Source organism: Delphinus delphis, chromosome 21 (assembly GCF_949987515.2).
Source record: "Delphinus delphis chromosome 21, mDelDel1.2, whole genome shotgun sequence".
Lineage (NCBI taxonomy): Eukaryota > Metazoa > Chordata > Mammalia > Artiodactyla > Delphinidae > Delphinus > Delphinus delphis.
Genome location: NC_082703.1, coordinates 5714546 through 5737532, shown reverse-complemented (window position 1 = coordinate 5737532; position 22987 = coordinate 5714546). Strand labels below are relative to the sequence as shown.

Genomic DNA, 22987 nt, shown 5'->3' with positions numbered 1-22987 from the left:
GAAAAAAATAGATGAGAGAGAGGATCTGACGAGAGCTGTTCACCAGAGCAAAATCTGGAGCAGGTCTCCTAGGTGGGGAGCTTGGCCAACTCTTTAATGGATGCAATCTGAATCCCTTTTAATCTTCTTGGAGCTCTGAAAGAGTTTAGCTATGGACATAAATCCAACTTTTCTGTTTTAAAAAAATGAGAAAGGAGGTTCTCTTCAGGATGTAATTTTCAGTGTAAACGCATTCTACAAATTCCCTGATTTGGGCGTGTTTGGGTGGTGGAGGGAAGATTGTGATTCTCTAGGTGATGATAGCCTCCAGGTAAAGGATAACATCGGATCTTGCAAGGTTAAGACTGTAACCTGAACTTACTTGAATACCTCAGATGCCGTTGTTGGCAGAGGCAGCTCTTCACTGGTGGAGTGAGGTATTCCTAGTTGTGACTTTGCAGCCCGTGCAAGGTAAGCAGGAAGTCAGGACTGCAGCAGCAGCAAGAAATTGAGAGGGCCGTCCAGCTGATGGAACCACAAGCTACCAAGGGGCTCCAAGGGCTTTCTGCTTTCTTCCGATTTGATACAAAGCAAAGGAAAGGGTACTGAAAGGTAGGGGACTAGGGTTCAGTTCTGTGGCGCAGTTTCAGGCAGGTGGCTGCCCTTTCTGCTTCAGTTACCTCATCGGCAAACTGAGAATGAGAAAACCTGCCCCACTACCAGAGAATGATTGTAGAGATCGGATGAAACTTTATTATGTAAGATACTCCTATCATTGCATCTTAGAGATCTTCATCACTTAAATATTCGAGTAGAAAAAGGTTAAGGATTGAGGGTGTTTAGCTCAGTGATCGGGCTGATGGAGTGAGCACACGCCCAGAGTGCCCCACCGCGTCTTGGAAGCTCAGTCCGTGGACAGGGTGGCTCTCGAAAAGCAGGGTGGGGAGGGGACATGGTCTGTCGAGGTTCCGCTGAGGCACCTAAACCTAGTTGCCATTGGCCGTTTCAAGTCGCTATGGGCCCATGCTTTTTCTCAGGCCTTCAGAGATGCCCTGCCCCTTTGGTGACATCATCAATCTGACATTTCATGTTAATTGAATTAGGTGTATCTTATGCTCAACGAATTCGTCAATTGTTAGGAAATACAGATGAGTTGATCATCAACAGATGAGTTGATGGGTCTGCCTGCCTGACCTTTAAAGTCACCAGCGGTGACTTTATCTCTGTGATTCCCTAGTGCCACCCTGGTCCCACCCTCATCCTCTCCGGAACATCATCTGGTACACACGGGCGGTCAGAAATTCACCGACTGTCTCATTTCACTGGCTGTCGGAAATGGTTTTCTTCACAATAGCAGTTTTCTCTTCCTTCTGTTGTAAATTGTGCTTGGATTGCTCACAGCTCCAATTCTTCTTCTTTATTCATTTATTTATTTAAATAAAAAAAAATTTTTTTGGCCGCACTACGCAGCTTGTGGGATTTTAGTTCCCGGACCAGGGACGGAGTGAAAGATAAGGATGCTAATTCCAGTTCTGCTTCTTTACCCTCTGGAGGAGAAGCCGTCTGCCTTCTTCAGGCGGCTTGGGGCAGGGAAAACAGCACTTTCAGGCGTCTCCCAGTCTTCACTCCTTCCATCCCAGCCCGCAGGTTGTTACCAGAATGATCTTTCTAAATGGAAGTGTTTTTTACTGGCTCCAAAGCGTGATGACTGCCCTCGGCCCATCCGGGGTCCGTGGGCCACGCAGGCGCACAAAGTGGCTTTTGTTTGTCCTGCGCCGCAATGGCCTCCACAAGGTTTAAAACAATTGAAATTAGTAAGAACACGAACGCTTAGGGACTTCCCCGGCGGTCCAGTGGTTAGGACTCTGCGCTTCCACCGCAGGGGACACGGATTCGATTCCTGGTCGGGGAACTAAGATTCCTCATGCCACACGGCCAAACAAACAAACATGGAAGCTTGGAAGATGTCTTATAAAAGCCAGGATTTGGGTTTCTCTTGGGAGATTGTTAGATGGGCACCAGGAACTGGGTCGGGCCGCCCCTTAGCCTCCTCAGGGTTCTCCAGCTGCCACCCAGGCCTCGTCGCTCCCTCACACTATCTAGGTAGGGACTTGTGTTTGCTCCCCCTACTGCAAGATCCAGTTCAATCTGAGTTAGGATCTACTCCTGAACAGTAGAAGGATCCTTCCCGGTCAGGCCCCACCCTGCCTCCGCCCTCCCCTCCTGCCACATTCCCCCAGACATTCGCACAGTAGCTGCGCCACTGAAGGGATAGCTGTTTGCCTGTGTGAATTTGCTTACTCATATATTTTATCTTATTTTATTTTATTTTACTTTTTACCAAAGAGACCCATTTCACAGACCCCTCTGGAGCATCCCTTAGCGGCGAGGTATGTGCCTGGCCGGGCCACCTGTGTGGAGTGTTTCAGGGAGTTTCATTTTAGATTTTCATGGTGTATTGATCCAAAGCTTCTGTGAAGGCCAAGGAGCAGAGGAAGGAAGAGAACGGACGGGCCGTTCCTGTGCTTACGGTCACTTCCAAAACAAAGACATTCCATTTGCAGACGTTCTGCTCCTTGAAGCTAAGGGCTTAGCAGCAAAATGATGGTTTTCCTTGGTTGTCAAACATTGCCCAATCTTTACCAGAGTTACCAGAAAATTGACATATCAGCCTCATTATTTGTTCTAGACAATAAAAATAATTCAGGCTATAGAGTAATTACTTTATTGCTGTTCACGTTAAGTCCAGGAGTTTGCAGAGATTTTCAGAAATCTGGGCATTTACCTCTTTAATTTCAAGAAATTGCTGTGTAGCCGGGGCTTTGTCTTGCTGGGGCCATCACTCGTCTGGCTTCTGTGCTACGCTGGTTCAAAACCTTGATTCCCCGGAAGTCAGGCTTTAGGAGTTTAGGTCACCCTGGCCAAGCTTAGAAGGTCCGCTGTAAACTGGAATATTCATTTTCTGCACATTTACACAACACCCTACCGGGTGTGTGGCCCTGTCCTGATTTCTGGGGAAACAAAAATAAATCATGAATATGACGTGGTCCCTGCCGTTTAAAAGCTTATGGTCCAGAAGTGGGAGAGACATGTAAACAAATATGTTATATGTAGTGCACTAAGTGTAGGGTGACCTTGTGTCCTGGGACGTCCTGGTTTATGCCTGTTGTCCTGGTGTAGCTATTAATGGTACCCTATTTCAAAACTACCTAGGGGCCACAGTCGAAGTCCCTCTGAATGTTCGGGGTGTAGAGATGGTAGAAAGCAGGGAGAAATCAGTCTGTTTTCCCAGGGTAGACACCTGCGCTGGGTGAGGAAGGAAGTTTGGGCAGTCAAGGCCTGGGGGCTTGACATGGGGATGGAGGCCAGGGCGGGGGGTGGGGGGGTTGGGGAAGAGGGTGCAAAACTGCAGGCAAAAGGGAGATTGTTGCTGATGCAGCAGTTAGTTGGCTCAAGCTGGTCATTGTTTCCCAAATTTATCCTGTGGAAGAAATTCCCCAGGACACTTGGTCAAAATACAGATTTCCAGAATCTGCTGGCAATTTGGATTTGGACTTTTAAAGAGGGGCCCCAGATGATTCTTGGACATATTAAAGTTCAGAACCAATTCTGTAGAGATTATGGCTACCACTACAAAGGGTCGGAGGAGAGCGGAGCAGGAATAGCGAGACTAGAGCGCAAGTCACAGATCAGCCAGGCAAGGGTGACCCCAGCCGAGACGACCCTCAGAGGTAGAACCAATTGGACACATTTACAGTAGATCTATGAAAACTAGGGAGTGTGGGAATTATGTCAGTCACAGTGGGGATGCAGAGGAGGGAAAAGTTTCGAGAACCGCTCAGGAGGAAGAACGAACAGGACCTACTATACGCCAGCTACAGATTTACATGGGCAACAAAACACGTGTCAGATCCAGGAACTTGGGGGGAACCTTACAATCTGAAGGTTTGTGTGGTGAGCCATAAACCAAAAAATATGACCAGTTGGATAGTATTGTGGCGTATTTCATGCAGACCCGAAAAAAAAACGACTCCTGCTTATTTCTCATCTTTGTAGTCTCCAGTACGGTCAAGACAGTTGTATTTATCTCTGGGAAGGAGCTGGATGAATTCTAAAGCATCCAGACACCCCAGCCCTCTAGTCTAGAGTGCAGGCGAACCCCCATCCGTCTGTTATGGTGAGACTACCTGCCACGCCTGATCTTGCGTTATTTTTGCTTTTGTTTTTGTTATCAAATGTGTAAGACAGTCATGATTCATCAACAGTTTGCTGTGCCAACCCCTTTCAGTGGAGACGTCTGTGTGGCAGTTTCAGCCTGACTTTGTTCTAAATTCTGGAGCTGCTGTCTCTGTGGGAACGTGCAACTCTGGAAATTACAGTAGTACAAGAAACGCCTTATCCAGGCAAGGAGATCATGAAGCCTGGTTGTTTGAGGCAGGTTCGCTTGGTGCCTTGGTGATTCTGAGAGGCGCAATCCCTAAGTAGAATCCCTTGATAGAAAATGAAGAAAATCGGAGGAGAGCTCTGCTACTTCCCTGCCTCTCCCTTCAAACACAGAGGGTTTTTATTTTGAAGGTTGAAATCATTAGGCCTGTTGGCAGACTTCGGAAGCAGCAAACGGAGTCAGAGACCAAACACTTAGAAGTCATGCCTCAAAAAGGAGAATGGGAAACGGATCAAGCTCTAATTTCACAGGGTAATTTAGCACCCTTTACCCAAGACCTCGCCACGGCAGTTCCACCAGTGAGGACTGAGGAGCCACAAAGCATCTAAAATCCCAGCCCTTGGCTACTCTTGCAGCGTTGCTGAGGGATCTGAAGGTTGAAGGTGAACAGGCTGAAATCTTCCACGCCGTCCTATTAGGGAGGGGAAAACACAGTCAACAGCGGCCTCAGAGTTTTTTATAATAAGGGGCTGAACTTCTCTGCGATCCAGTACCACTAACGCCATTAAGTCGCAGTAGCAAGATGAGAAAATAAAAATAAAAAGGGAAGGAGGCACAGTCCAGCGTGCACGTACACGGAAAACGGATCTTCCCGGCGCCCGGGTGCTCGGCCAGCGGCCAGGGTCTTAGCAGAGAAGCCCCTTCCCGCAGGGAGGGCGCGACCACTGTGGCGCGAAGCCGGGGGGATCCGGCGGGCGCGCGCGCTTCAAAGTGCCGCCGCCGCGGGCGCCCCCGTCCGCGGGCGAGAGTAGTACGGTCCGAGGGGGCGGCTCCTGGGGCGCGGCTCCGCCGCAGCTGATGCGCGCCCAGCCGGCCGAGAGGCGGGAGCCGGGAGACGGGAGCCGGGAGACGGGAGCCGGGCCGCAGGGACCGGGAGCAGCTGAGCCGCCGTGCAGCCAAGGCCGAGCCGCCGGGGGTCGTGGGCCCGGGCCCCGAGGAGGCCCCAGGAGAGGCATCTCCCCCGCGGGAGTCGCCGGGCGCGGGGGCGCCGTGGCCGCACGTTCAGGAAAGAGGACGCGGAGGAAGCGGCGCTGCCAGCCGGAGGAGAGGAAGCGCTCCACCCGGGCCCCCGACGGCGCTCGTTTAACCACATCCGCGCCTCTGCTGGAAACGTGTCCGGGCGCCTGTCACCGGTTCCCTCCATTTTGAAAGGGAAAAAGGGCTCTCCCCTTTCCCATCCTCCTAGGAGCCGGAGCCGGAGGAGCCGCGCTCATGGCGTTCAGCCCCTGGCAGATCCTGTCCCCAGTGCAGTGGGCGAAATGGACGTGGTCCGCGGTGCGCGGCGGGGTCGCCGGAGAGGACGAGGCCGGAGGGCCCGAGGGCGACCCCGAGGAGGAGGACTCGCAAGCCGAGACCAAATCCTTGAGTTTCAGGCAAGTACACGCGTTCCTGCCAAAATGCAAACGCGCTGCTATCCATCCATCCATCTGCGGCTCAGTCTGTGTGCGTGTGTGTGGTCGCCACCCGCGTAACCGTGTTCATGGCAATGCTGCGTCCCTGTCTGTAACCAGGTCCCCGCTGTGCCTTCGAAGGTTCAGGATGTTCTGTCCTCCCGGGTATTTTTCTTCCCCCCGTTTCAGTATGATCTTTCTGAACCTAACCCAGAATCTGCAGTGTCTCTGCATCCCCGTCTGCCTCGGTCACTTTCTCTAAGCTTCGAGCCCCCAGCCCCCCGCCCCTACACACACACACACACACACACACACACACACACACACAGTCGTGGGTCACACCCGGTGGAACTTGGGGCCTTCCCTGTGGGGAAGAAGTCGCTCCCAGGCCCTCCTGGGGGTTCCCCTGTGTCCCAAAAATGCAGCCTTAGTAAAGAAGGTCGCGTGATGACAGGCTCCTGGCAGCTGGTGAGAAATGGTGGTGTCTGCTGAGCTGTCACCCGTGTGATTGCGGAAGGCAGGTGACAGCATCCTCGGCCTCTGGCCGGGTGAGTTCCAGACAGGTAGAGGCCTACCAAAGAAAAAGGCATCATGGCGAATATTGGCTTAATTTTTTTAGAACGAGGGGGCAATTTAATTTTTCAACCTCCAGGAAAGGGCTCTTGTGAGAAAAGGAGTCTGTTGAAGGGGCTTTTTTGGGGTATCAGAGGGAAGGATGACCTCAAAAAAAATGGTGCTGGAAAAAGTCTCCTGAGGATGGAGGAGATTTCAGGGAGACAGGAGGCCAGACAGAAGCCCGAGGAGGGCGCGGCAGCAGCTCCCACAGGCCAGCCCATGCTGAGGACGCGCAGGTTGTAAAATTAGGCAAAAATACTGGACTTTGCGGATATGTAGACTATAAAGGGTGTCGGAAATACCGTTGAAAGTGGTAATTCCTCATTTTTCCCCCTTGGCAGCTCGGATTCTGAAGGTAATTTTGAGACACCTGAAGCCGAAACGCCCATCAGATCACCTTGCAAGGAATCCTGTGATTCACACCTAGGACTGGCAGGCCCTGGGGCCAAAACCCAAGGTAAAGAAAGACTTTCCTTTTTGGCCTTATTTTGTTTAAAGGTTTGAAAATGTTAATGAGGGAAGGAAAAGTGTTAATTTAGGGCCATTTGCAAAGGTTGGGATTATCTCCTTACTAAGCCGGAGCTGTTTGAAAGCTCTTGGCTCATTTGAAACGGTTTTCTTGTTTATTTGTTTATTTTTTTTTTACGAATGTGGTGGTCAGAGGCTTTCTTCCCGAAGTAGGCTGTACATTTGCAGTATGAGATGATCATTATCAGAACATTCCTGCTGGGCCCTTCCCCTCGGCCCCTAAACAACAAAACTGTGTGTGGTGATGCCCTGGTGGAGGCATGTTTAGCGTTGGCTTCACACGTTTCTCAGGCCAACTCACTTTCTACAGGGTGTGGCTGGAGACAAGAATTATAGGTAAGAGTTGACTTTTTTAGATGAGGAGGACGCTTAAGAGGCTGTTTCAAAGTTGTTTACTGCTCCCTCTTCCATCAGGGGTGGTAGTGAGACCCTGAGTCCACCCGAGATGGGAGATTCTCCCCCGGCCCCTCAGAGCCCAGCCTGGAGCCTGCCCTTCATCTGCAGAAGCTATTGCTGTTCCGCTTCATTAGTAGAAACCCTTTTTGTCACACAGCCAGTTTTGAGTAAAATTTCACCTGTCCTGATCGAATGCATTTAGCTATCCAGTAAACAGAGTGGGCTGGGCTTCAGCAGTGAAACAGTCCCGATCTCCGCAAGCCAGTGTTACAGAGGGAGACGGGCCTCTTAGAGGTTAAGCAAAATGTATATGTCAGCTTGTCCTAAGGATTTTGGAGAAAAATAAAGCAGAGGAAGGGGGAACAGAGCGGGGGTGGATAGGAGGCTCCCGATGGGGGAGCCCAAATGATCAGGGGACTTGAGCAGAGCCCTGAAGGAGGATTGAGGGGAACAGCTGTGCAGGTTCCCGAGAAATCTTCCAGCAGAGGGTGGCACCTGCGAAGGTCTGAGACAGCAGCAGCCTGCGCGTGGGCCGGCGCGTGGTGGCAGGGTGGCAGCATGTTCGAGGACCAGGGAAGAGGCCAGGGTGGCTGCAGCGACCTGCTGGGCAGGGAGCTCTGGGAGCCACAGTCAGCCGGGTCGGGGGAGGCCTGGGTCACCTCGTAACGAGGCACTGATTTTCCTCCTGAGTGAGACAGGAAGGGGCTGCCTTTCAAAAGTGCCACAAACAAACGGGGTGGCTTGAAGCAACAGAAATTGATTCTCTCACAGCTCTGGAGGCCAGAAGTCCGAAATCAAGGTGTTGGCAGGGCCACGCTCCCTCCAAAGGCTCTAGGCAAGGATTCTTCCTTGTTTCTTCTAGCTTCTGGTGGTTGCCAGCAGTTCTCGGTGTTCCTTGGCCTGTGGCAGCAAAACTTCCCTCTCTGCCTCCTTCATTCCATGGCCAGCTCCTCCCTGTGTGTCTCTGTGTCTTCCATGTGGCTTACTTATAAGGACACCAGTCATTGGGTTTAGGGGCCACCCTAATCCAGGTTGACCTCCTCTTAACTGGATTACTGCAAAGATACCACAGTGGAGCCCTGAGCCACGTGGGTTTGAGCTGTGCGGGTCCACTCACACAGGTTTTTTTCAGTAAGTATGTTCTAGAGTACTACACGATCCACGGTTGGTTGAATCTGAGGGTGCAGCACCGCTGATGTGGAGGGTTTTCAGCGGTGCTGGGTGGTCGGGGGTCGGAACCCCTAACCGCCACGTTGTTCAAGGCTCAGCTGTACTTCCGGATGAGGCCACATTCCAAGGTGTGGGGAGTTAGGGCTTGAGCTTGTCTTTTGGAGGAGCACAGTCCAGCCCACAGCAGAGGGCTCTGAGCAGAGGGATGATGCCTTGACTCCTTTGTCAAAGGCTGGCGGGCTGCTGCCTGGAGACGGGCGTCTAGGAGGGATGTCCTTTTCACATGCTTTTTCTATTCCAGTGTCTGTCACTGCCACCTGCAGTGACAAAGTAGAGCCAGCTTTCAGTTATCCAGTTACCTAGTTTTTGATCTGATCATGAATTTATTCTCCCAACAGTGATTCTGTTTTCTTGCTTATTAGCAGCTTCCTCATGGGTCGCCACGGGAGGTCAGGTTCCCTGTGCTGGACTTCGTGACGGAGCTGGAATTACTGGGGAAGTGATATCAGCTTTTTGTGATGTGGTTTTGCTTTAATGGTGAGCTCCATACCGTGCTGCCCTGCTGAGAACTCCCCCGACTGTCCCCGGGCTGCTTTGTACCATGGATTCAGGCAGAGACCGTGTGGGAACAGGCAGGTTTGCGTGTGGGAGGACTTGTGTGTGGCACTTTGCTGTGTAGCCATCTCAGTGACAGAGATGCCGCTTCATAGCTTCCCTTTTTCTTCTCTCAGGATTGGCAGATCAGAATGGAGATTTGAAAGCCTGAGAGAACTATTCTGTGACCTTCCCCTCAAATTCAAATAAAGCTCACAAGACACGTTAAGTAGCTGTTTGAAAGCCTCTTTGAATTGCTCAGCCTGGGCCGCCCCCTTCCTCACCATCCTGTCAGCTGGTAGTCTGATTCATCCTGACAGATTCTTTGCTAATTGAATGGAGGCCAGTATGGCGCAGGCCCCCAGAACCACACAGACCCAATTGTTTGGTCCTTCCTGTGCCACTGACTCATTTTTACAAGTTTTAGTAACTTGTAGCTCATACTCTCTTTTTCACTCTTTCTAGAAGTTTTCCTTTTGTGTCTTTTGTTTGTTTGTTTCTGGCCACACCGTGCGGCTTGCAGGATCTTAGTTCCCCAACCAGGGATTGAACCCGTGACCCCTGCAGTGGAAGCGCAGAGTCCTAACTACTGGAGCCCCAGGGAATTCCTGAAGTTTTCCTTTTAGAGAGTTTATGAACCAAGAAAGCTCAGTGGAGGAGATCATGATTGCGGACCATGAATATGGCAGGGGTACATCCTAGGAAACAGCCACTACATATTATGAAATCTTTCAATTTAGGGTCTTTAGATAATAGCATGATTCCTCATCAGCCTGGCAGTATCCTGCCTTCTAGGGTTTCTTCTCCCGAACACCCAGTCCTTGTCCAGAGCCCTGTTGATGGCCTTGTCATGCATACACAGTACGTGTAAAAATACAGCCAAAGCACAAGGCTGACCAGGAAAGAGATCAGTGGACAAAAGTTTCTGGAGTCTAATGTTTAAGTCTAATTTCTGGGCCTGGATGGTTCTCTTTCTCCAAAAATTGTGGATTATTTGGCTCCTGATAAGGTTAGTCTTTCATGTTTCTGTGGTTCAGGACATGGGGCAACAGCAGGTATAGATCATGTAAGACTCTGTCTTCTCTGGGGATGATCTATGAGTTGTTAGCTGGTCAGGGTTGGAATTAACATATGTAGGAGATCCTGGCTTCCTGGTGTGGAAGGGCCCTCAAATGTGTGGCTGCATCCCATGTACTGTACCCACGGGCTGCATCCCAACCTCCATCTAATTCTTTGAACTTGGGGAAACATCTACATCTACTTTGAACTAATTTTCTTTTTATTGGAAGCTTTTTAGGGACCTAAAGTGTCTGAACTCTATACAGACGTATCTCATGGTACTACACTTCCCAGATACAACATTTTTTACAGGTCAAAGGTTTGTGGCAACCCCTGCATTGTCAGATGATGTTTAGCATTTTTTAGTAATAAAGTGCTTTTTACTTAAAGTATATATATTGTCTTTTTAGACATAATGCTATTGCATACTTAATTACAGTATAGTGTAAACATAACTTTTTTTATGCACTGGGAAAACAACAACAGAATGCATGTGCCTCACTTTATATGCAATACTTGCTTTATTTCAGTGGTCTGGAACCAAACCCGCAGTATCACTGAGATGGGCCTGTAATAACTCTTCTTAAGGCAGGATTGTCTGCCATACTAGGAATTAGACAGTGGATGAGGTTGTACGGTTTTTTTTAAGCCACAGATAGAAGCCGGTTTCAGACTAACTGTTAAAATAAAACTGTAGGCCGAGAAGTTTCTTGAATGTACCAGAATGTGGCTATAGTGCTTGGGCTGATAGCTCTGTGTTTGCTGTCTGTCTGCCTTCCTCCGCAAAGGGTGTTTAAATTGCTGGTGTTAACTCTTTCTCTTTGCTGGGAGATGTATCAGTAAGGAGACATCACCTAGGAAAGGACTTTTGAAAGGCACAATCTCAAGTTCATCTGTTTTTTGTTGTTTGGGTTTTTTTGGTGCTATGGACTGTGGTTTTGTCCAGTGTTTCGGGTCATAAAAGCGAAAGCTGCAGTGGCTGTCCTCTGTTAATTGACACCTCCCCTCAACACACACACACACATCCCTTTATTTACAGGTTGTTACCTTTCTTTGAGAGAGGGAATTTTAATTCACGCTGAAGCTCTCTATGCCCTTGGAACAAAACTACCCTGTTTGATGTGTTGATTAGATGGCTAGATATTCCAGACACACACTGTGGTCCTCCAGAACAGAAGGAGAGAGATAAACAGGGTCAGTGCATAGGCATCTACTGCTGGAGGCCTGTGGGGACTGCAGACTTGTTTGTCGACACAGTTTGGGTTAGTCTAAATCAGGCATCAGCCAATGGTGGCTCATAGGCCAAATCTGGCCTGCTGTTGCCTTTTGCTGTTCTGCCTGAGAGCTGAGAATGGTTTCTGCATTTTTAAATGGTGGAGAAACATATTTTGTTTGAAAAATATATGGAAGTTCAGATTTCAGGGCCCATAAATGAGGTTTCGTCGGCACGCAGCCACACTTGTGCATTTCGCTGTTGTCTGGCTGCTTTTGCACTAAGATAGCAGGTTGAGTACTCGGAATAGAGACTGAAAGAAAGATGGGCAAAAGGCTCAAATATTTACTGTTTGGCTCTTTACAGAAGAGTTTGCCGACTGAGATCCACACTTACGACAATTTTGGTAAAATTATAAAGTTTAAGTAATTAAACTTCATTTAAAAAAAGCTACAAGGCTGTAGCTGATTAACAGATGAACTGTGGGCGCTGGGTGCCCTTCCTGTAGGCCTGAATGGTCAGGTAAGGCGTCACGGAGAGACTAGTTTGGGCTGGCTGTTGGTCTCCCTTGCAAAACAATGTTTTGGTCTGTCAATATACCTAATTTTCAATTGACTAAAAGATCTGAGAAAAAAGGAAATTAGGGAAGAATGGGGAGAATTTTGGAATCATTTAAGTACAAGTACAATCATAGAGGCTTTTCACTTTTGCCCATTAAGTGTATTTAATGTAACTTTGGGTGTTTGTGCGTTTGTAATTTGACTGTTGCTGTGGTGTATTGTTGGTATAGGTTGTGTGGTTGATATGATGTCTTTATTGGATTGTTTTAGACTATCTATATAAGACCTAGAAGGGAGATCTTATTAAAATCTGAGCCTTAGATTTTTGATTCTAAGGCTTTGGGCTACATGTATAAGCAAACATTATGCAAACATTTTTCATGAGGTACTTCTTGAAATGTTCTAGTCGAAACTATGAGTGTGGTTCTCCTAGGGATTTAGTTTGACGTCCTTTCCCTGCTCCTACCGCAGGGATTGCTTTATTAGAATGTCCTAGAAGTAATGGGACTAATAAGGACCCTTAATGTTACCTAGTCCGACAGTTCAACCCATGTGGCTCCTTTGACAGCATTCCAGGTTAATGCTCTTTTTATTTTTATTTTCAGTTTTTTTATGTGATAGGCTTTTTCACAATTTAAATTTTTATATTGCACTATTTTAGATTATTGTAAGAGAAAACATCTCAACGATAGGCTTGAAAACCTCAGCTACATGATACAATTCCTTCCCCGCCCCCCCCCCCGGTTTAATGTTTGTAGCTATCAGCTTGGAGGTTCTCACTAGTTAGTAAATGGGATCAGGCCATGTTTCTCTGTTGCTTTATTTATAACAATGTAAAGGAGCCATGTAGGGAGCATCTCTACCTCTATATGGTGCTCGACCCAGGGACAATGTACTCTTGGGGGAAAAGTATCATTTTTCCAGCAGAGACTCAGAGAGTGTTGAATAAAACACTTGGGGGCAGGGGCAGAGTGTGCCTGCCGGAAGTGAAGATTTTAGTAACTGTCAAAGCAGTATTATTCTTTTAAGGTGAATAGCAAATTCAAGACCTTCTTAAATATTGTAATGATTGAACTCACCTCAGACTTGCATTTCCCGATTTGGGGCTTACCTGAGCATCAAATAAAGCAGTATAACTTTCTTTGATAGCTTCTGGTGGTGGAAGCATTTTCTCTGGTGTATGGGCAGGGGGTGTCAGCAGCCCTGCTAAAATTACGTTGCTACCACTTAATGTTCCACATAAAAAATGGATGTGGTCTAAAGCCATTTAAACATTTAAAGAGCAGTCATAGTACCTTTTCCAAGTGATCAATAATACTGTTCATAGGAAGCCCTAGCAGTATATGCCATTTCGTCACGGTCTTCTAAACTCAGATTAGTGACTTAGTGATGGGAGATCATGGTTGATCCACCCAAAACAGCTGTCTCTGTGGGGATTTGATAACTGTTAACCTTGGGCCTAGGAGGGGATTGCCGTTTCTGAGTTCAAGGTCTCACCCTCACCTTGGGGTGGACATGAACCTAATTTTATGGCCTCTCAACAAACATGATTAGATCCCCAGAGCCTAGATTGATGATGGCCAAACTCACAAGAGGATAGTAGCCAAACGGAGTATTTCATTAATTCACAAATGGAAAATGTATTCTGGCAGTTCTGCTTGGCAGACGCAGACATTGTCCTAGCCAGTCCCTCTGCCCTATGTCATTGCTGGAAATACGACAGCAAATTCTTGATCTCCAGCTTTCCCACTGCAAGATTCTGACCTAACAGACCCCCAACTTTCTGTTTCAGCTGTATTTATCGTATGTATTGAAAGCAATTTTTTTTTCCAGCATCTTATTTGATTTTATAACAGTGATGCTGTGAGATAGGACACATGTGATTTCCGGTCTAAAAACTGGGAAATCGAGGCCACAGCTTTTACAGCAGTGGGGTCGTAAGTTCAGCTTTGAAGATCACACATACAGCTCACAGGGAAGGTATGAATCTCCCTCTCTTCGCTGACTTAAGAGAAGACCTATCAGAGGAAATAAAAGTTCTTAAAACGTTGCCAGGACAGAGTGTGTGATGGGGGAAAGCATCTTCTTTAGTATCTTATTAAATGATAGTAATTTTTAAAAAAATCATCAGGGGATTACATCTTTTTTTTTGTTTTTTTTCTTTGTTGTTTTTTTGCGGTACGCGGGCCTCTCACTGTTATGGCCTCTCCTGTTGCGGAGCACAGGCTCCGGACGCGCAGGCTCAGCGGTCATGGCTCACGGGCCCAGCCGCTCCGCGGCATGTGGGATCCTCCCGGACCGGGGCACGAACCCGTGTCCCCTGCATCGGCAGGCGGACTCTCAACCGCTGCGCCACCAGGGAAGCCCAGATTACATCTTCCACATGTGTTAACTTAGCATATATAACATATGAAGTATAAAATGTATTTTAAGAGTTTTGAACATCAGAAGTTTACACACAAGTTAGACATCGAGTCAGAAGGGAAAAAAGAAAAAGCATCATAGGGTAAGCAGTGCTGTTGGATTGAAAACGTTTTGCTTCCTTAATGCTCAGCTTCTGCTCATCCATGAGAAATAAGCAGGGAATGGACACACTCGTCATAGCTCTTGCTTCCCTCTCCACCTGTGAGTCATGTGTGGGTGAGGAAAGGCAGGTGCGTGGAGACGTGTGCAGTCTCCTGGGACTCTGCCCCTATTTTGGTGTAGAAAGAAGAATTTCCCAGAGTCTGGTATTGTTTATGTATTGCTGCATAACATAACTCCAAAGCTGATTAGCAGCTTAAACCACTGGACGTTTATCATCTCACGTTGTTTTCATAGGTCTGGAACTTGGGAGCAGCCTAGCGGGGTGATCTGGCTTGGGGTTGCTTGTGAGAATGCATTCCTAGCTTTGGCTGGGACTGTAGTCATCTGGAGGCTTGACTGGGGCTGGAGCCCCTCGTCGGGCAGCTCACTCACGGCTGGCACCTCGGCCTGGCTGTTGGTGGGAGGCCTCAGTTCTTTACCCCTCGGGTGGACCTCTCTCCGTGAGGTTGCTTTAGTGTTCTTGCAGCACGGCAGCTGCAGCATCTCTTATGACAGCCTCAGAAGTCACACTCTGTTATTTCCACAGTATCCTTCTGGTTACACGGGTCCAAGGGCGTGAACACCAGGAGGTGGGGGCTCACTGGGGGCTGCCTTGGAGGCTGCCTGCCACGAAGCCCATTACGCCTTCCTTTGGGGCCTCTTCCCTGCATCCCCACCTCTCCTTCTGCCCCTCTTCTTAGGGTGCAGGAGCAGAGGAGGCGGGAGCCGTGGCGTGGGCTTCAGCCAGGGTCCCCGTCCTACTGCGGAGGCATCTGCCTGCTCTGGAGGCTCCCCTCTCCCTCTTGCCCAACATTCTCCCTCTTTTTCTTTATCCTGCATCTGCTTCCCAGCTGTGTGGGTGGTTGCTGCTTCGTGAGAGAGGCAGTTGGTGTTTTGAATGCTCTAGTAATGATTTCTAAAGAGATGCGTATTATGGTGGTTTGGCAGCAGTAGAGTGAAGTTCAGGTCTCTGCTAGCTCTGTTAGCATGCGCCCTTTCTCCTCTGCTCCTGCTGCCTGCTGGGGCTGGAGCAGAAGGCTCTGGGGAGGGCTTCTGTCTGTGCAAGGGGTCTCTGCTCTACTGGAAATGTAGCCTCAGACGAATCCAGGTGGTTCCAAACCCAGGGGCACCTCCTGAGTGAGAAGAGAAGACGCATCTGTCATTGGCTCAGCTTCTGGGCAAGGCTGGGGCTCCTGGGGGTGGACTCCTCTGGATGAGTGAGCCCCACCCTCTTACCTTACGGTCACCTTGGCCTTCAGAGGGTAGGGTTTGGGTCTCTTTTTAAATAAAATAGCATGGGACGCTGGTTTGGAAATTTGAAGTACTTTCGTCATCCTTAGTACAAACTTTTCCAGTTTATCGAGTGGCTTTCCAGATTATTCTTTACCTGCGGAGTCTTGAATATTAGAGTGAGCCTCTCTCAGGAGTTAGAAGCTTCCAGCACCTGGCCCCATCTCTTAACAAAAAGCAAATAAATTACCACCTCCCAAGCTCCTGGGTAATGTTTTTGTTTTTGTTTTTGTTTTTGTTTTTTAGACGGTGGGGAAGAGGAGGTTTAGACCATCAGTTTGTTGTCTGGGCTCAGGCAAGTGTGTGCGCGTGTGTGTTGGTGCTGTTTTTCCGCTGTAAGTGGGGACATCTTAACATTGCAGCATACTTAAAAGGCTGTTGTGCTTTTCCCCACCTTGACTCACCCACTTGGAACCCCCTCGTCACTCCCAGGCTCTGCGTGATGTGGGGCCCCAGCGGTTGTCAGGGGAACGTGAGTCCTGCGGCCACCACCCTTAGGGTCTACCCAGCAGTCCTGGAAAAGGCCTCCTTGTCCCGTTATCCTGTTGTCCTGCCCCTGGACAGTGCACTTCTCCATTTTAAGGCTGATGTCCTTGGCTGAGTGGCTGAGAACGTACGTATATGAAGTATGTCTCAACTTGGGGGCAATTAGAGGGACTGGGAACTCAGAGATGTGAAACTCTAAAAAATGTTCACATTTTGGACACTTCCCTAAATGCTAATACGTACCTTTTTAACAGTCTTCTCAGGTCAGACCCGTTGTGTTTCCCTCCTGAAGCCCTCCATTGGTTCAGACTTGAGAGCAAAGGTGGGAGGGAAGACACAGAAAGGAGGGGGGTCTTCGAAGGGACAGGGTCAAGTGAAGAGCAAGCGTTGCTCCTGCGGATAGAGCTGAACGGCTTTATCACTGCTGTTCTGTGTACTTTTGTTCTGTACGAAAGATGATCAGGTGGGAAGGGGGTCCTGTATGTATCAGACATCAGCTCAGCAGTGACCGTGAGCATCAGCTCTGTCTTGAGTGCTCAGTTTCTGCTTTGGGGACACAAAAGGGACCAGGGTATAAGGCCCTGCAGAGCTCAGAGTCTGGAAGGAGCTGGCCGCCTCCTGTTCCCCAGGCCCCTTGGTCTCCTTGGCTTCCCCAGACGTTTAGCAGCAGACAGGTAGTTTTAGCAAGGGAATGTGTGAGGGAGGTCTCGGAAGAGGTCCAATGTTAAAAATAAATACATAAAAGACTTTTAAAAAGCACACAACTCCCCCTACCCCCAAAACAAAAACAAAAGCCTTTTGAGCATGCCAATTGTCATGTCTCTAAGATGGTTCATATACTTGGCTACATCTGTTGTAGAAGAGAAGAGTGATGTCATTTTTTCTCCTCTTTCTGTAAATAGAACTTCTCTAGCATGTTGTGGGCTTCCTTAAGAAAAATTTAAAATCCCAGATTGATGTGATGGTGAGACCTACCACCTCTCTCAAGTATGTGTTCCTACAGGTGACACATAAAGAGACTATTTAAAGCATTTTCTGAAATGTAAGTCTGTGATATAGTAGAACATTTTGTAGGAATTGCAGGACATGCTTCTGCTCTGTTACCCTCTGAGTCTCTTTGTTCTCTCTCCTTTTTTAAAAACAGTTTTATTGAGATATAATTCACACACACACAGTTCAGCCATTTAAAGGGTATATACAATTCAATGGTTTTTAATATATGAACAGAGTTGTGCAGCTGTCACCTCAGTCTAATTTTAAGAACATTTTATCACCTCCCCCCAAAGAAATCCTGTACCCATTAGCACTCATCCCCCATTTTTCTCTCACCCCCAGTCCTAGGCAACTGATAATCTACTCTGTGTCTCACTAGCTTTGCTTATTCTGGACATTTCATATAGATGGAATTAATACAATATGTAGTCTTTTCTGACTGGTTCTGTTCACTTACCATAATGTTTTCAAGGTTCATCCATGTTGTAGCATCTGTCAGTACTTCATTCTTTTTTTATTGTTGATTAATATTCCACTCTATGGATAAACCGTATTTTATGTATCCATTCATCAGTTGATGGACATTCGGGTTATTTTCACGTTTGGGCCATTACGAATAGTGCTGCTATGAACACTCATGTTCAGCTTTTTGTGTGGGTGTATGTTTTCATTTCTCTTGGGTGTATACCTAAAAGTGGAATTCCTAGGTCATAGGGTAACTGTTTCTAATTTTGAGGAGCTGTCAAACTGTTTTCCAAAGTGGCTGCACCATTTTACATTCCTACCAGCAGTATATGGGGGTTTTCAGTTTCTCTGCATCCTAGCCAACACTTGTTAATCTGTTTGATTGTAGCCATCTTTATAGGTGTGAAGGGGTATCTCATGGTGGTTTTGATTTGTATTTCCCTAATGACTAACGATGTTGAGCATTTTTCCATGTACTCTTTGGCTGCTTGTATATCTTCTTTAGCAAAATGTTTATTCAGATTCTTTGCCTATTTTTAAATTAGGTTACTTATCTTAGAGTTGTAAGAATACTTTATGTAGTCTAGATACAAGTCCCTTATCAGATATCCGATTGTAAATATTTTCTTCCATTCTGTGGGATGTCTTTTCACTCTTTTGGTTATATCGTTTGAAGTGTAAGAGTTTTTACTTTTCATGAAGTTCAGTTTATGTATTTTTTTCTTTTGTCCCTCGTGCTTTTGGTGTCATATCTAAGAAGGCTTTGCCTAACCCATGGTCACAGAGATTTACTACTGTGCTTTCTTCTAAGAGTTTTATAGTTTGAGCTCTTACATTTAGGTCTTTGATCAATTTTGAGTTAATTTTTGTACATGTTGTGAGGAAGTGGTGCAGCTTCAGTATTTTGCATGTGGATATCCAGTGCCCCAGCACCATTTGTTGAAAAGACTGTTTTTTTCCCTTTTTAATTAACTTTGCACCTTTGTCAAAAATCAGTTGACCAGAGGTGTAAGGGTTGAGCTTTTGATTTTGTTTCATTGAGCTATATGTCTCTCCTTATGCACACTGTCTTGATTACGGTAGCTTTGTGGTGAGTTTAGAAATCAGGAAGTGTGAGTCTTCCAACTTTGTTCTTTTTTCTCAAGGTTGTTATAGCTATTCTAGGTCCATTACATTTCCATATGAATTTTAGGATCAGCTTGTTAATTTTGCAAAGAAGCCAGCTAGAATTTTGATAGAGATTGTGTTCAATCTATAGATAAATTTGAGGAGGATTGTCATCTTAACAATATTAAATCTTCCAATCCATGAACATAGGATGCCTTTCCATTTATTTAGATCTCTTTAATTTCTTCAAATACTGCTTTGTAGTTTTTAGAGTACACATCTTGCACTTCTTTTGTTAAATTTACTTCTAAGTATTTTATTCTTTTTGATACTACTATAAATGGACTTGTTCTCATAATTTTGTTTTTGGACTTTTCATTGCAAGTGTATAGAAATACAATTGACATTTGCATATTGATCTTGTACCCTGCAACCTTGCTGAATTCACTTATTAGTTATAATAATTTTTGGTGGATTCCTCAGAACTTTCTGTACAAAAAATTGGGTCATCTGCAAATACAGATAGTTTTACTTTTCCTTTTCAATCTGGATGCATTTTTGTTCTTTCTCTTGCCTAATTGACCTGGCTAGAATTTCTAGTACAATTTTGAATAGAAGTGGTGAGAGCTGACATTCCTGTCTTTTTCTTGATCTTAGGGTAAAAACATTCAGTCTTTTACCATTAAATATGACATTAGCTCTGGATTTTTCAGAGATGTATTTTGTCAAGTTGAGGAAGTTCCTTTTTATTCCCAGTTTGTTGAGTTTTGTTTTTTTTTTAAATCATGAAAGGATGTTGGATTTTGTCAGTTTTTTTCCTGTGTATATTGAGATGATCATGTGGGTTTTGTCTTCCATTCTATTGCTGTGGTATATTACACTAAATGATTTTCAGATGTTCAACCAACCTTGCATTTCTGGGGTAAATCACGCCTTTTTATATGTTGGTGGACTTGGTTTGCTAGTATTTTGAGGATTTTCGCATTGATTTTCAAAAAGAAATATTGGTCTGTAGTTTTTCGGTTTGGTATTTTTGGTGATATCTTTGTTTGGTTTTGGCATCAGGGTCATATTGACCTTATAGAATGAATTGGGAAGTGTTTCCTCCTTCTATAGCTTTTTGAAGTTTGGGAACAATTGATGTTAATTCTTCTTTAAATGCTTGGTGGAATTCACCAGTCTGGTCCCGGTCTTTTTGTGTGTGTGTGGGTGGGGGGAGTTTTTAATTTACCAGTTCAATCTCTTTACTTGTCCTAGATCTATTCAGATTTTCTATTTCCTCTTTTTTTTTTTTTTTGCGGTACGCGGGCCTCTCACTGCTGTGGCCCCTCCCGCTGCGGAGCACAGGCTCCGGACGCGCAGGCTCAGCGGCCATGGCTCACGGGCCCAGCCGCTCCGCGGCATGTGGGATCTTCCCAGACCCAGGCACGATCCCGTGTCCCCTGCATCGGCAGGTGGACGCCCAACCACTGCGCCACCAGGGAAGCCCTCTATTTCCTCTTGAGTCAGTTTCAGTCGCTTGTGTCTTTTTAGGAATTTGTGTATTTTATCTAAGTTATCAAATTTGTTACCATACAGTTATTCATAGTATCATTTTCTTGATTTTAAATGGAATTAATAAGCCCTGCTATGCCTTTTTCACAGGGTTGATTTGAAGATCAAGTTAGGTAATATGTATGGAAGTGCTTTGAAGATCATATGACTGCAAAGTATCTTATTTGTTCTAAATTCTTAGTTCTAGGAAAACATACCCAGGGTACCACTGTCTGCAGTTTAACGTTTGTACTACATTTCCCCTTTGTGAGTTGCATTTCAAGGGAGAGATTGTGTCCCTTGTTACCAAAGGAATATGAGCTAAGATGGGTTGGAGGGGGAAGTGGTTTGGGGGCCTGTCTACCTGTTTCTTGAGGGGTAGCAGAACATAGGTCGTACACTTTCAGGGTCAGAGGGCATCAGTGCCGCATTAGGACATCAGCGTCAGGCTCCTGCCTAGACCCGAGAGCAGCTGTTTCCTTTCCTCTGTGAGGAAGAATGCTGAGTCTGGTCTAGTCACTGATGTCTTCACCTCTCCTGTAGCCCATACCTTAGATGCACTACATTCATTCTTCTTACCTCCTCCCAACTTGCTTTTTTTTTTTTTAATTAATTAATTTTTTAAATTAACTTTTGTTGGAGTATAGTTGATTTACAATGTTGTGTTAGTTTCAGGTGTACAGCAAAGTGAATCAGTTATACATATACATATATCCATTCTCTTTTAGATTCTTTTCCCATATAGGTCATTACAGAGTATTGAGTAGATTTCCCTGTGCTATACAGCAGGTCCTTGTTAGTTATCTGTTTTGTACATAGTAGTATGTATATGTCGATCCCAGTCTCCCAATATATCACCCCTTTGACCCCATTGGTAAGCATAAGTTTGTTTTCTACATCTGTGACTCTATTTCTGTTTTGTAAATAGGTTCATTTGTGCCATTTTTTTTTTAGATTCCGTGTATAAGCGATATCATATGATATTTGTCTTTCTCTGTCTGACTGACTTCACTCAGTATGACAATCTATAGGTCCCTCCTTGTCGCTGCCCAGCTTGCTTCTAAGTCAACAATAAAGGTCCTTTTAAAATACAACTGGGACTTCCCTGGTGGTGCAGTGGTTAAGACTCCGCACTCCCAATGCAGGGGGCCTGGGTTCGATCCCTGGTCGGAGAACTAAATCCTACGTGCCCCGACTTAAGATCCCACATGCCGCAGCTAAAGATCTCGCATGCTGCAACTAAGACCCGGTGCAGCCAAATAACTAAATAAATATTTTTTTAAAAATACAACCTACCTGGCTTTCAAAAATAAAGAATTACTTTAGTGCTTTTAGAAAGTTCTCTTGCTAAATATGGAGGCACATTCAAAGAGGAAGTAACCCATTTAGAAAGGGAAGAGAAGTTGGTGATGCAGGAAGACCAGAGGTCAAGCAGTGGTGGTTTTCTCTGTAAGAACACGTGAGGTGGCTGTCACGTGAGAAGGTGGTAGTAACTTCCTCACGATTCAACCCTTGAGTGTCTCCGTAGGGTCTTGGAATGTGGCTCTCCTCTCCTTCACTGGATTATAAGCCCCATGTGCTGATTTTGTGGCCCCTTCATGTCCAGCACAGCGTATGCTGCAGGTCATAGGGCCTGTGGTTGGTCGGTTAGATGATTATCTTAGACATAACTTTTTATGATTGGACTTTTGGGCTTCAAGTCCTGATGAAGCTGAGGGTTTAAACTGATTAGGGAGTGCGGACATGGAGTGTCAGGTTTGGGTCTGCACGTAGGATTTCTTAGTACTGTGGCTGGCAGTCAGCTTGGCTCACAGCAGTACATTTGTAAAACTTTGGTCATCGCTGGACCCTCCGCGTTTGTGGCTCACTGTGAGATCAGGCGCCCCCACCATGAGGACAGAAGGGAGCAGTGCGGGAGGTACGGTCCCATCGGTTTGTTTTGTCTTTTGGCTGCGCCACGTGGCTTAGTTCCCGAACCAGGGATCGAACCCGGGCCCTCGACAGTGAGAGCACCGGAGTCCTAACCACTGGACCGCCAGGGAACTCCCTAGTCCCACCTGTTTGGATGTCTAGCCCAGCTTGGTCATGTGGGTTCTGTACCTCACCTGTCAGCTCTCAGAAGCATGGCACGGGTGGTTTGTTCCTAGACACGGACTGTCCCCTGCTTCCATCCTGACTCAGATGCCCACCCCTCCATGGATGTAGCAATGTAGAGCGATATACTTGATTGTGTCCTACCATAGCATTGAACCTCCAGCCCAGAACCCCTCTTCCTGGGCTTGTGACCCCATTTGGGTTTTCTCAGGGTCATCCCAGGAGCGAAGAGAAATGAGGTGAATGCAGGTGGCTCTAGAATTAACTGGGGGACTGTGTAGCATGGTTGAGCCATGACCTTCCTGTGCCCCAGACCAGACTCCACGCCCCCTCCTCCCTCCTGCTCCCTCGCTCCATCTGTTCTAACCTCTCTGGGCCATGGTTCCTTCATCTGTAACATGGGCTTAAGGAACACCTTAAAGTGATATATCTGGAGCACCAAGCACAGTTACAACAGTAGTGTAATTGCGAAGAATTTTTCAGGAGGGAGGCCCTTTAAAAACAG

General features: G+C 46.7%; 1 protein-coding gene across 9 annotated transcripts in view; it reads left to right on the top strand.

Annotated features, from left to right (window-relative positions):
* Nucleotides 1–22987, top strand: part of TACC1 (transforming acidic coiled-coil containing protein 1) — a 95190-nt gene that overhangs the window by 30741 nt on the left and 41462 nt on the right. For 5 of the 9 annotated variants that reach the window (XM_060001453.1, XM_060001449.1, XM_060001451.1 and 2 more), the window contains exons 1-2: nucleotides 4228–5796; nucleotides 6771–6886. In XM_060001453.1, coding sequence (XP_059857436.1) covers nucleotides 5636–5796; nucleotides 6771–6886 — 277 coding nt within the window. In that variant the 5' untranslated portion in view covers nucleotides 4228–5635. Of the gene's footprint in view, nucleotides 1–4227; nucleotides 5797–6770; nucleotides 6887–22987 lie in introns of those variants that run through there. The other 4 variants (XM_060001454.1, XM_060001452.1, XM_060001457.1 and 1 more) reach the window with 2 other exon arrangements.